Source organism: Gymnoscopelus braueri, assembly GCF_963280865.1.
Source record: "Gymnoscopelus braueri genome assembly, chromosome: 20".
In the NCBI taxonomy this organism is placed as follows: domain Eukaryota; kingdom Metazoa; phylum Chordata; class Actinopteri; order Myctophiformes; family Myctophidae; genus Gymnoscopelus; species Gymnoscopelus braueri.
Window position 1 is genome coordinate 30518455 of NC_137622.1, and position 14288 is coordinate 30532742.

The following is a 14288-nucleotide window of genomic DNA, read 5'->3' on the forward strand; positions in this document are numbered from 1 at the left end:
ACCAAGTAAACGTAATTCGATGCATTCAAATCATCTTTCAAAGACACACATTTCTTTGTATGGGCTCAAAGTCTGAACATTTCTCCATCCTTGGGGTGTGCCACGCAATTAACTGTCGGAGTTCAGGTTATGCATTGAGTGTGTGAATGGACGTGATCCCTGATACTTTAGAGTAAAGTTAACACAGTGCAGCACAGTGAAGCCCTTTCATGGTGAAGTAAGACCTTCATCTGGATGAAGCTGGGCGTACACAGTGGTCTTTGAGAACCTTTGACGGAGACCTACTGTAAACATGACGTCACTGAGACTTGATAGAACTGGGACTCACTATTGCTATTGCTGGGCGATATGACTTCAAATCAATGTCACGGTTATTTAAAGGTTTTGCGTCGATTACGATTAATGAACGATTATTTAAAAAAGTGTGACAATAGAAGATCTGCAAGCTCGTAGATAGGCTATTTTAGCTATTTTTGTATGCCACTTTTGTGCAACAAGATGTAATACAGGGTTAAGTGGTTAATAAGACCAATCAATTTAGTTAATTATAAAAAAAGAATTTAGTTGGTTTATAAGAAATAAAACCATATACAAAAAGATAGCTGCTTCTCGATTATGCGATTAACCTACACGAGCAAGATTAAGTCGGTTATTGGTTCTAAATATCAGTTTTGATATATATTCGGTTTAATTGCCCAACTTCCTTCCTTCCTTCCTACCTCTTCTTCCTGTATTGGTGTCTGAAAGGTTAATTGTTCACTTCTGCTTTCTTTCACACGCCAACAATAACAACATTTGACACTGTCATTTGTTTTGTTATTATTTTTATTGATTTTCACATAGAATCAAGTAAGCATTACACGTATAAAACCAACAGCATTGAACTCAGTATCCCCCACCCTTTACCCACCCTTCATCCCCTCATGCCTTCCCACCCCGCCCTCCATCCACCATTCTTATGACACTGTAAATTAGATATTTTAAATGTATTTTCAAAACCAAAAATAAAAACACCATGCAAAAATCACAGTGAGAAGAGTCTAACAATAAAAATTGAAGCATTGAAGCATTGATGTATGCATTAAAATGCATACATCAATATTATTTTTTCTTTTTTTAACAATCCTTTTTTAAGAACCTTTAAAGAGCCAATAAAATGATGGATGGAAGCTCAGCATGGTCTTAATTCCAGAGATGGAGATAGAGAGACTCAAAGAGAGAGAGAGAGAGAGAGAGAGAGAGAGAGACATTAAAATAGACAGAGACAGACAGACAGCTGTGGGCGAAGATTAAAAAAATAGATAGTCTGAGTTTAGAAACGCTAAGATTTAGATCTGCAGACGGATTGCGTTTGGAACTCAGTGTTGCACATTAGCCAAAGGATGTTTGGTTTGGCTGTGAGGGCTTCTCTTATCTCATCACTTATGGCCCCAGTGATCTTCCTGTGGCCTCTTAACAAACGCTGGGCAATTACACAGCCACATACTTAGCCAACACGTCTTTTGTCCATTCAATATAATAACAATTGTATTTTTTATTACACTTTTAAACAGCGATTGCTACCACCTCACTCAATCTTGTGGATGTTTCAGCTACAGAACTGCTGTATAAAACATAAAGAACGAAGGTTATTTTATGGCTCCTTTGTTTCTTTCTAACATTTTTCCTTGTTTCTGTCCCTTGTTACATTTGGACAAATTAGGAACAGTCCATGACGAGCCGTGTATTTACTGAAAAATTATGCATGACGCAGTGGGTGTTCCCTCCAGAGTGCATTGTTTTCAATCAACGCACAGCTTGGAGTGGATTATCTCACTCATGGCCACAATACCAGTAATTAAAATGGGACAATACTATTCATCAAGTGGGAGAAGCTATAGTAATGACTAATGTGAGCATAAGAAAATGCTAGCCTAATATAATTATGCATATTAATTTAGAACCGAGATGACACCCCTCCTTCAAATCTGTGCCATTATGCGTTATCTGAAACTAATGCACACCTACCGGCCAATCGGAATCGAGTATTCACTGTCGTATACAAATGTACATTAATATACGGTCTTTCTGTGTGTATATATAAATAAATAAATAAACACACACACACACACACACACACACACACACACACACACACACACACACACACACACACACACAAAGTTAATTAACTCAAAACATGGGACTCTTGTGTGCGTTCCAGTGTTGAAACAGTTAAATTCTGTAGCAAATCTAAGCAAAACATCCATTAAATGTGGCTTCTAACCTCCCCTGTGGAGTCAAGTGTTGTCCCCTACTGCTTGTGTGTTTGCAGAGGTGAGAAGCACATAAACAAGGAGCCTGTTGTTATCTGGAACCATCGTAATAAAACACAGCCTACTCCCTCTTCCTGTTTTGGGGGCTGATGGGATAATGAGTCCCTGTGGAATTTAGGCTATTACGTAATTAGAGCAGCGACCTCTGAACGGTGGCTTTTCATCTTGTGGAGAAAGGCATGTCCAAAGTCCAGCCCAGGGGCCGATCGTGGTCTGCGGGCACATTTTATATGGTCCGCAGCTTCCTTCCTAAAATGAATTATTTATGGCCCACCGGTATAGAGAAGCGAAGTCTGACATCACTGCCGCTAGAGGCTGCTATCCTCTAGCGGCAGAAAGAAGACAGAAATATTGCCGAAAAGCGCAGAAATTTAGAAGCAGCTACTGCTGAAGGAGCGCGAAAACGGTGAAGCGCCGGTGAAGCGTAATTTTTTTCCGCGCTGAAAGTTTAATATATATCTGTATATTTATTATTATCTGTCAAAAAGTTCCAAGCTCCAAATTATTTCACAGTATCAAAGAGCAGTACATTATGAGCAGAATGATGACCTCAGAACTAACTCATGAGTTTATGTTGCTATGAATAATCTATAATTGAATATTTCTGGAATGGAGGAGTGCGAAGTCAGGTTACATATTTGATTAAGGATGAGGAGCTCTCTATGACTCGAGTGCTTACTTTTTTGGGTGTTATTCTTGGCCAAGAAGAGCGGAACCCGGAAGCAGGATCTGGTGGAGACTCAAACAGATTGTTTCCCTTGTCCTGACAAGGTTTTCCTCTGGATACTGTCACGGTCCAGTTTCTGGGTGTGAAAGCCCATTCCTTTTCCCTGAGAAAGCTGCATGGGCACACACCCATGGTAACACAGTAACACGGGTAAATCTTCACACTCTCAGCTTTAAATTAACACTGAGGATTTTACTGTGTGGCTAGATAGAGATTCCTTTAAAGTGCTTCCGTATAAAGCAGCCAACACACCAAACTTTGTTGCCCTGACTCATACATGGACAACTGGCGGCCCAGGGGCAACATGCGGCCCCCACCTTCTCTTAATGCGTCCCGCAGGTTAATATCGGAATACTGATATATTATTGATTTCAGCTGTTACAATTCCAAACATGCAAACCCGCTTTAATTACTTCAGTCTGTAGTAGCTTAATGACTAGTATTACAATTCTATTGTCTTTTTTATGTCCAATGTATTTGTATCTAAGTTAAAAAAGTTAACCTAAGCATAACTAAATGCATTTGAAATTAAATAAAACTTTTCAGGATTCCAATAAAAAAATAGCAAAAACAAATCAGGATTCCAATTCAAAAGTAGCAAAAATAGCAGATCTACAAGCTCAAAACGCGTCGCAGTGCGACCCATTTATACAGTCTATGGGTGCGATGCGTTTTGAGCTTGTAGATCGGCTATTTTTGCTACTTTTGTGTGACATAGAATGGTGAAGTACGGCATTCATTTACGAAAAAAGTTAAAATACGGAGATAAGAGGTACGTGTCTGCCCAACAGTATGCAATGTGGCCCTCTGGAGTGAGTGTGGAAATATAGTGGCCCTCTCCATCACCAAAGTTGCCCACCCCTGCCCTGACTAGTACTGCAGACCTGTAAAGTCGACTGAAGTCGGGAGATCAGTCGGATGAAAGGTGTGAACAAGTTGCTGAATGCTGCTCTCTGCACACCGCACAGACAGCCTGCTGCTGGTGGTTATGGTGCTAAAATTAGCAGGAGAAAGCGCTTATGATATTGGTGAGTCAAATATACAGCATAGTGTTAATTAATATTTTTTTCAGAGAAAACCTTACAGCTGATAAAGTGCGTCTACGTGGTGCATAGGGCCTGCAGTAAATGACTGATTAACCCTGGCCCCGTTATGCTATAACTGTCTCTAAACGCTTGTCAACGTGCTTGCTTATTTGTGTGTTTATTCACGATCGAATAGCAATTTCTAATAAGTGTCTAATAAACCATGAGGTCTGTCCTTAGCATGTGTCATGGGGTGGGGGGGAGGGGGATAGTGAGGTGGAGTCAAATCCCCCGTGTCCTGATCCCTCTAGAAACACTTTGAGCTGTCAATCATTTTGTCTGTGGTCGACGCCCCATTTCCTGTGGCACTGACCTTGTTCCCACCCCCTCCCCCACCTTCCTCCCACCTCCTCCCCCACCCTCCTCCCACCTCCTCCACCAGCCCCAATGCTGAAATCTTTCCCTAAATCGTAAGCTTAACTCCCCAAATGTTTTTAAACCATAAAACAACCATTTCTCCTGTGAGGACCAGGAACGTTATACTCACAATGTCTATTTTTCTAATTCTGCGATACTGCGGTAGTAATAGAACAGTAGTAAAAGTACACACACACACACACACACACACACACACACACACACACACACACCCCACTACCAGCCCACCCATCACAGTGCTTTCTTCTCTGTTGTGAAGCATTGTGCTGACTAATAGCTTTATGGTATATGATCCCACACCCCTCCTCTGACCTGAGGTGTTTGTTTTCTTTATTCTAACCCCCTTGAGGTTTTGTTACCTCACCTGCGCAGTCTGCATTTCTCCCCTTCTCTCTTTCTTTACACTGTGCATTTTATGTACATTTTCTTAATTTATTTTGGTGCACAAAACGATAAAATATACCCAGTGGTGTAAAGTAACTAAGTACATTTACTCAAGTACTGTACTTAAGTACATAGTACTTCCACTTAAGCCCTATTTTAAACCTAGGCTATTTGAAAATAGAAGATCTACAAGCTCACAACGCGTCGCGATTGTGAGCTTGTAGATCTGCTATTTTCAAACATTTTAGTACTTTTACTTTTGGTACTTTAAGTACATTTTGATATCAATACTTTTGTACTTTTTACTCGCTCACTTTGAATTCCGGACTTTTACTTGTAACAGAGTACTTCTACATTGCAGTATTGATACTTTTACTTAAGTAAAACATTTGAGTACTTTTTCCGCCACTGACTATACCTTTAGCCTTTGCTGTCTTTGCACTACTATGTGTGATTTTTTTTCTCTTTTTTTAATGCGCCATGTGCTCTTTGGTGTGTGTGCACCTATTGTTACGTTTCCTCGTAGCCTAGCAGAGCTGCTCCATTTGTCAAGTGATTTATACTCTGTTGAGTGCCAAAAATAGCATATCTGCAATCTCCCAATGCGTCGCAGCGGGACACACAGGGATTTGGATGCAAGCTACCTTGGCTAGTTTCATATAAATTAAGCTTAACTTGTGTCTTTTGTGTTGCACATTTCATACACTGGAAGACTTAATACAAACCCATAACATGCAAGATGTCATACTGCACTGGAAGCAGTTTTTGATAGTTCTAGTCACATGGCAATGCAGATTCTGTTCTATGCTATAGATGGAGAGAAACATAAAATGAGTATAGACCAAAAAAGGTGCCCACTCAATCAGATTGCTTACGCTCGTATAATCCAAAACGTTACAAAAGAATCATGAAACGATTTGAATGTTTGCACCATTCACCATGCAGAGGCATGGCTTGACCTTGTCTTGTTTGGGGGAGGTTGAGTGAACACACACCCTTATTAATCGACACACAATTTCACAGTCATAACAAGCATTCACTATACTACTACAGTACACACACAGGCTTCTACTGTTGGCCACTGAGCAGGTCCACTGAAGCCACTGGAGTTTAAGATGTTGTTTAAGGTCACATTGAGGGTGGTTGCTGCAGGAGGGTCAGAGATTCCTTAGTGTCTTTCTAGTTACATGCTCGCTTCACTGATGTTTATGCTACTGCCATCCAAAAAAGCTTCTCAGTTCCGACATCAGAGCAAATGTTTGAAAAATGACACTTTCTGGTCTGTGCTGGATTCTGTCGGAGTTTACTGACAGGTGTGTGCGTGTGTGCGCGCGTGTGTGACCCAGTTAATCCTTTTCTAGGTGAATTTTCCCTGGAGTAAAACTGTCAAGAGGGGGGATCACTGTGTCCTGTCTTAAAGACAAAGGTGTGTGTGTGTGTGTGTGTGTGTGTGTGTGTGTGTGTGTGTGTGTGTGTGTGTGTGTGTGTGTGTGTGTGTGTGTGTGTGTGTGTGTGTGTGTGTGTGTGTGTGTGTGTGTGTGTGTGTGTGTGTGTGTGTGTGTGTGTGTGTGTGTGGGGTTGAGTGGGTGGGCGGGTGTGGTCACCTCTCTGGGAGAGGAGAGGCCACTGTGTCCCAACTGTACAGGAAACCAGAGGGGGGGGGCAGGGACCTTTTAACACAAATGGAACATGAGAACAAGTCTTTATAAGTGTGTGTGTGTGTGTGTGCACGCACGTGTGTGCACGCGGATATTGTGCATTCTGCTGCTGTGTAGTGTCTGAGCATGGAAGTTTATGAATACTGGTTTATTTTTTATGGTGTGTGTGTGTGTGTGCGTGTGTCTGGGATAGTGGGGCCGAGAGGAAACGGTGACACCCTGTCCAAGTCTCAGTGAGGCGGAGTGAAGGGAGAAAAGGGCTTTGGCTGTCCGAGAGAGAAGGAGAGAGAGGGAGATGGAGAGAGAGAATGATAGAGACAAAAAGAGAGAAAGACTGAAACTCAGAGATAATAGTGAGCAGAAAGAAACGGGACAGGGAATGAGGGAATAAGAGAGAGGGATACAGAGAGACAAAGTGAGTGAATGATAGAGGTAGAGAGCCTGGGAACAGAAGAAGAGAAGACAAGAAGACGTGAAGTCTGTCTAGGCTCAGGTTGCAACCAGCAAACAAAGACCTGCTCGCACACCTGACCAACCGAGAGAGAGAGAGAAAGAGAGAGAGAGGGGTAGAGGGACACGGAGAGAAAGAGACCAAATTCCAAAGCGGACAGCGGCAGAGTGTGAGAGAGAGAGAGAGTGAGAGAGAACGAGGGAGGGAGGGAGATAAGGAGCGGGAAAGACTTGGAGCGAGCTGAAGGTGGAGAAGTGAAAGGAGAGGAGAAAGGTGAGAGGAGAGAGAGCGAGAGAACCACAGAGAAACCACAAAACATGCTGCTTGTCTCATGTTTCAGTATCAGCAGGTATCCCTGATTGAAAAAAGAAAGTCTGCAATGTACCAGATTTTTTTGTGTGTGTATGTTGGGAGAGAGAGAGATAGTTTACCAGAGGTGTGTTTGATTTGGAGAGTGGATGAACCTGAGCTTGTTTTGCCTACCCTGTTTGCCAACAGACTTAAGAGTGTGTGCATAGTGAATGTGCAGTTTGCGTGTGTATGTGTGTCTATGCCAAAGTAAGAGTTGCAGAGCAGCAGTCTCACATGTCTTTCCCATCGTTCTCACTGCCAGCATTCTACTGTGTCTTCTCTAATACAGCCGTGTGTGTGTGTGTGTGTATTTCAGGATAACCTGAGTGTGTTTCTGCGAGGTTGTGAGGAGCTGGGACTGAAGGGTTCTCAGCTGTTTGACCCAGGAGACCTCCAGGACACGTCCACCCGTCCCAACACCAAGTAAGACCCTGCTGTGTGTGTGAGGGAGAGAGAGAGCGAGAGAGAGAGAATTAATTAATTAAATCTTTGTGTCGAGACCCATCCTTTACAGCAGTAATTCTTAACTTTTTTAATTTGAAGGACTCCCAGTTTAATATGCATAACACCACGGGCCCCCATTTGGTGCAATGTTTGTCATTATTATGTTAATTTAACTGTGAGATTGTACAAATGGAACCAAATAGATCCTGTAAAAGTCCAACTCTCCAGTTACAGACTGCGAGGGTCCATTTGGTGACCTGGTGGTCCCTGGACCCCACGTTGAGAACAAGTGCCTTATAAGACATAATTATAATTATACATAACATAATTATACAAAATGACATTCACTACTCATTAACCAAAAGCTGCCCGACATGCATGCACAATGTACACAAAAAAAACGTATTTGTAGTGCCAGAATCAAAATATTATGTGTATACTGTATGCTCTCTTGTTTGCTTATCCCAGGCTCTCTGTAAGTATTAAACAAATGCAAATACCTTCAAAAAGCCGTTCAAGTCTGTCATCATAACTGTGTGTGTGTGTGTGTGTGTGTGTGTGTGTGTGTGTGTGTGTGCGTGTGCGCGTGTGTGTGTGTGTGCGTGACATTAACCAGTTGATTGGGAATGGCACGACAAATTGGAGACAGAATGTCCCTAATTAGGTTTTAGTGCAGATTCATACAGTAAGGGTTGAGCTTAGACATGTATCCTTTAGGATTAGAGCATAATTATGGAATGAATGTGAGTCGATGCGCTGTGCCTGTTTCTCTGGTCATTCTTTTCCAAATGAACTGAAAGAAAGAGGGAGAGGGAGATACTCTATCTCTATCTATCTCTCTGTGACATACTGTGTATTTAATTGTGTGTGTGTGTGTGTGTGTGTGTGTGTGTGTGTGTGTGTGTGTGTGTGTGTGTGTGTGTGTGTGTGTGTGTGTGTGTGTGTGTGTGTGTGTGTGTGTGTGTGTGTGTGTGTGTGTGTGTGTGTGTGTGTGTGTGTGTATGTGTGTGTGTGTTATTGTCTCTATCAATCAACAATCAACAAGTTGAGTGCCAACACAAATAAACTAGAGTAGGGTGAATGGAGGTCTGTATGGTGTACTGTCAGTAAGTGCTGTATGTGCTTGGTTACAACTGCTCCTTATTGTCCCCATAGAACACAATGCATTATGTCATCCACTGAACCATGACTGCTACTTTACTGCTTGACAACAAACTCTTCAAAACTATGTAGACATGTGCGCTTGTGTGTATTTTCCATGTATTCACGCGTGTTCCTGGTAGCTAAGCTCTATCAACAACGAGCTGTCATTCAAAATCTGACTCAGAGGACAGTCGAGCTGGAGAAGGAGGGGGAGAGTGGAGAAGGAGGGGGAAAGTGATATGGAGAGACAGCCAAATACAGGAAGAGAGAGAGACAAATACAGGACGACAGAGAGAGAGAGAGAGCGAGAGAGAGAATAGGGGGCAGGCAGAAAATAGAGGGCTACTCTTAGCAGGTCTCAGGAGAAGTAGCTTGACTGGTTCTGTCAGAATACTACAAAGGCTTAAAACAACGTGTGTGTGTGTGTGTGTGTGTGTGTGTGTGTGTGTGTGTGTGTGTGTGTGTGTGTGTCTGTGTGTGTGTAACAGTGTTTACATACGCTTTGTTTTTCTCAAAACACCTGACACAGCCTGCATGAGTAGAGGCTAGGACAGCTGGATATGAACTAAACATAATAGCAATATTTTCGTTGAGTATCGCGATAACAGTCGGACAATAAAGAAATCAAAAGCAGGGAAGTAAATAAGGGCTGCATTTGTTTGGATGAAATTATTATTTTAAGAACACAACTAAGTGATTTGATTCAGATTTATTCTGTATCTATCGATTTGTTCCACCAGCTCTTCTGTTCGATGCGTCTTTTGGATGAATACCGAGTTGAGCTTATACATGACAGAATCAGCTTTATTGTCACATCACAGGTTTACAGAAGTAAAAAAGTGGGTGAAATTAGTTTTCGGGCATAGTTCCCATCGTATCGTTATTTCTATAGAAAAAAAGAAAGGGAAGAAGAAGAGGGGGGGAGGAATAATCCTTCAAATAAGAGAACAAAAAATGTATATATATATCTGACTAGTGCCATGTTGTTCTAAACAAAATGTAACTGTCCAGTATCGCCATTTGCCAAGTTGAACTGTTACTTATGGAAAGTAATATGGCGATAGCGTGCAACATATCGTGCAGCTCTGCAGTGGCAACAATCCTGTATACACTGATGCAGTCAGTCTTCAGAGGTGGAGCTGCAGACGACATGGCCATTGAAACCTCCAGGCCATTCTGAATGGTTATACAACCCCAATGCAGTGTGTCCTTTATACTGACTGAGAAAGGCTTTTTGTGCCGAAACGCTTACCGTTTACCTGTATGCAGCCCATACCATCTTAATAAAAAAGGGCCTTAAGGACATTTCCGTGAATGTTGGTATTCTCTTTGATTGTTATTGAACTTTTCTAGACCGTAAGCAGCTATTGAATTAAGTTAGAAGCGAGGAGTTGTGCTCGCATTCTCTTGCAAATTCCTCTCCTGCTCCCTATATAATCAGTAGGCAGCTTCAGCCTCTCCTAGCCCACTTTGCTGCCTGCTCTCTCATACATGCAGTATTTGGACAGGTGTTTACTGCTCAAGGAGACATCAGTGGACAGAATGACAGACGGGTTGTGTGGTCCTTTTGCTATGAGCTAAGACCTGAAACATCTGCCCTCCATGGCCCATGCAGCGATGGAAACGACTCCATGTCCAAGTAAAGTGGCAGTATTCCAGATGGAGGGTGGACAAGAGAGAAGAGGGGAGAAATGAGAGAGAGGCTAGTAGTGGGGCTACATAACAGGGGAGAGATGGTTGGGGAGAGAAGATGGAGACATACCTGAATTAAAACAGACCATGTTTACATGCAAGTCATTTTATGCTCATTAGGATGTACTAAGTATTGCTTAACCCATTCAATCCGGCAACGCATCTACAAATGTCTTCTAAATCCTAACGTATGTTGCTATATATCAGTGGTGCTCAAACTTTTTCATGTCAAGGAACCCCAAAATGGGCGCCCACTGGCCTAGCGGTCCAGGCGCATGCCACATATAGGCTCTGATGCCTGACAGCGGGTCGTGGGTTCGACTCCCGTTCCCGACGACCTTTGCTGCGTGTCTCTCCCTATCTCTCTCCATGTTTCCTGTCTATCTCCTGTACTATCAATAAAGGCAGAAAAGCCCCCAAAAATATCTTTAAAAAGAATAGAAAGAAGGACCCCCAAAATTATATGTATTTGGCCACGGACCCCCATCTCAAAATATTTAGTTCCAGGGACCCCCTCCCAGAAGCAAAGATTTGAGTTACAAATGTTCGGTTTTTAAAAAAAAAGTATATATTCAATGATTTGCACAAAAAAAGTTTGGTATGAGCTTGTAGATCTGCTATTTTTCAATAGCCAAAGTATAAGATAATGGTTTTAGCTAAAAATCTAAAATGACACAGATACGTTCCCGGATTGAATGGGTTAATTGCCAGCTTGAATGTGGAAAAGGTTTTGAGCTCTGATATATCAACCAGTTATCACACTCCCCACATAATTGTGACATCCTATCCTATAGGTTCACATTCCTCCACTGCAGCAGAAATGTCTTATATCCAACCGTTTAAAACAGAACGGGCAGAAGGGGCCTCTAGCTATGCTCCCAATGAGCTCATACCATACATTGTTTTTGTCTCAATGTGATGCTTCTAGAAAGGTACCAGACAGTCAGACAGACAGAGCAACGTGGCTCTTGTGTGTTTGGTCAGCTGAGAGCAGGAGACTTAACCCCATCCTGGTACTTTTCACCTCTTGTTATCCACTCTCTCATAATTCATGTGGTAACAGGTGCTGTGAATCCTTGGATACGGCCTCATTGTAATGCCGTATTTAAAGTCTGCAATGTACCTGGATTTTGGATTGAGGCTCTGAAAATGGTTGAATTGATTTTATTGGTGTAGAGATCGATTCTGCTCATTGTGAACATAGTTAGTCACTTAGAAAAGAAAACTGTGGCTTTAAAAAGCCATGGTACTCGCTCATCCTGGAAAAGTGAGGTGCTGGGAAACAATAAGCACTTAAATGTGGCTTAAATGTTCTTCAATTTGACTTTCATAGAATAGAATAGAATACTTTTATTGGCAGTTTGAAAAATCACAACAATGTCACCATTTAAAAAAACGGCAACTTGGATTACACACAAAAAAGACAAAGCTTGTTTCCATTGTGATCCACTTTGTACAGTTTGTTGCGTGTTGTTCTATGTCTCAAACACATCATAAAACGAAGAAAATGAAATCCTTATACGTAAAGTTAGAAGCAATACATATAGGACAAGAGGTACACAAGAAGAATCCAATGTAGTCAGAGGAGCGGGCTGTGTATGGTACAAACTAATTCCTAGTATTCCACTTTTGTGAGTGAATGGTTTCCATATTGGGGGAGTTCACTGACACACCTGAGCCCTTGAGACACACATCGGATGATAGATTTTTGTTGTTATTAAAAGCTGTATTGGATAGTGTAAGTGGATAGAGAGACAGGACGGGTAAGATGGAGAGAAGTGTGAATGACACAGGCCCTGAGCTGCACTTGAACTCGGTACATTGTCATCATGTGGCCGGCGGTTGAGTCACCACTCGGTGCTCCACGGTGTGTGATTTCAAAACTGACGCGGTCATTGGCGAGAAAATAAGCACTCTGTTCTCATTTCTTTAGCAATTCCTCAAATAATCTTTTTCCAGACTTGCCACCTCTAAAATGCATCCTCCGTTTTCCGTCATTCGATCCTCTTCTCTTCTCTTTTGTCTTTAATTTCTCTCATTTCTTTAGCTTTTTTTTTGTTTCCGCTTTTCTCTGTTTTGGTTTGATTGATATCAACCGCTGACCTCTGGGAACCTTGGAGCTTTTAGAAATGACAGTTAGAGTAGCGCTGATCACACGCAACACCGTCAGTCTGTCCTATATGAACTTGGTTTAACCCTGTCAATGCGAGGGTGTTTTCTAAGAAGTCACAACCTTATAGGAACACCAGTGCTCCAGTTTGATTGTACCGTAGCTCTTTGTCCATGCTCGTTCACAGAGAAAACGGAAATAGTTTTCTCATTCAGTTGCTATTTCTCTTTCTATTCCTTTATCACCTTCCTCGTGCTCCTCTCTTTCTCACTCTCTGTCTCTCTCTGTGTGTGTGTTGTTTCCAGACCCCAGCTCTATCCTGGGGTCTGTTTTTTTCCTGTTGATTTACAGCTTAAACGTTGAGAGCTGTCCTCATTTCAGACAAGAGCCTGTCATCATCATTCTCCTCTCTCTTTTCCTTCACATACTTTCTGAACACATCTGTGGAGCAGCCCCCACACCCCCCCTCTCTCTCTCGTGTCATTTCATGTATGTACTGTATGTATGTATGTTCTGTATGTATGTAAGTACAGTATGTATGCACTGTACGGTATGTATGTACATACAGTATCTATCCAACCATCCTTCTCTCTGTCTTTCTCTAGCTGTGTGTGTGTGTGTGTGTGTGTGTGTGTGTGTGGGGGGGGGGCTGGGATGAGTTGCAATTTGTAAGTACAGTAGCTCTGGCTGAGAGCATCTGCTAAGCAGCTACACTTAAATTTAAATTGTTTTGTGTAGGCTCTGGAGATTTTGGCATAGGGTCAGTTTCCTTGTTCTTGTTAACTGTGTGTGTGTGTGTGTGTGTGTGTGTGTGTGTGTGTGTGTGTGTGTGTGTGTGTGTGTGTGTGTGTGTGTGTGTGTGTGTGTGTGTGTGTGTGTGTGTGTGTGTGTGTGTGTGTGTGAAAGAGAGACTCTGAGAGCCAAGATAAATTGTTTTCTTGTATTTTGTTATTGTTTTGTTTTCTTAATGTGACATATTTCATCAATGACCATCAAGTCAACAACAAGTCAACTTCCTCTCATTCTCTCTCTGTCTCTATCTCTCTATCTCTCTTCCTCCCAGGCCGACAGACTGCAGCAGAAGGCTGAAAAATGTAAGTGAAGCCTTCGCACTACAGTGGGATAATTTGTTGTCTTCTGTGTTTGCAAGGAACTGCTCTTTTGGGACACGTGTCTGACTAAGTACCGTCCGTCCGTCTGTTCGTCTGGTAGCTGGCACTGTGCCTGTCAGTCTGCGTGAGAGCTTCTCCATCTCCTCTCTCGGTTTCTTTTATCTTTACTAACATTCTGTGCTTGACCTACAGTCTTTTCTGTCTGTTCTAACTCTATACTACCGTATTTCACATAGTGTTTTGTTGTAGGTCTACCTGCCAAGTCTACAGCTTCCCTTTCTGGGAATTCTATCCATTCTAGCTCCATCTATTCTACCTTTATTGTCTCCGCCAGGCCGAAAGGCATGGCGAGAGAGTATGTTTTCGCCCCTGTCCGTCCGTCCGTCCGTGTGTCCGTCCGTGTGTCCTGTCTGTGTGTTAGCAGCTAATCTCCGGCAC

General features: G+C 42.3%; 1 protein-coding gene across 5 annotated transcripts in view; it reads left to right on the forward strand.

Annotated features, from left to right (window-relative positions):
• The window catches only part of LOC308076280 (LIM and calponin homology domains-containing protein 1-like), a 125821-nt gene that overhangs the window by 58374 nt on the left and 53159 nt on the right, over window positions 1-14288 (forward strand). For 3 of the 5 annotated variants that reach the window (XM_080416495.1, XM_080416497.1, XM_080416496.1), the window contains exons 4-5: window positions 7666-7772; window positions 13802-13832. In XM_080416495.1, coding sequence (XP_080272621.1) covers window positions 7666-7772; window positions 13802-13832 — 138 coding nt within the window. Of the gene's footprint in view, window positions 1-6907; window positions 7348-7665; window positions 7773-13801; window positions 13833-14288 lie in introns of those variants that run through there. The other 2 variants (XM_080416499.1, XM_080416498.1) reach the window with 2 other exon arrangements.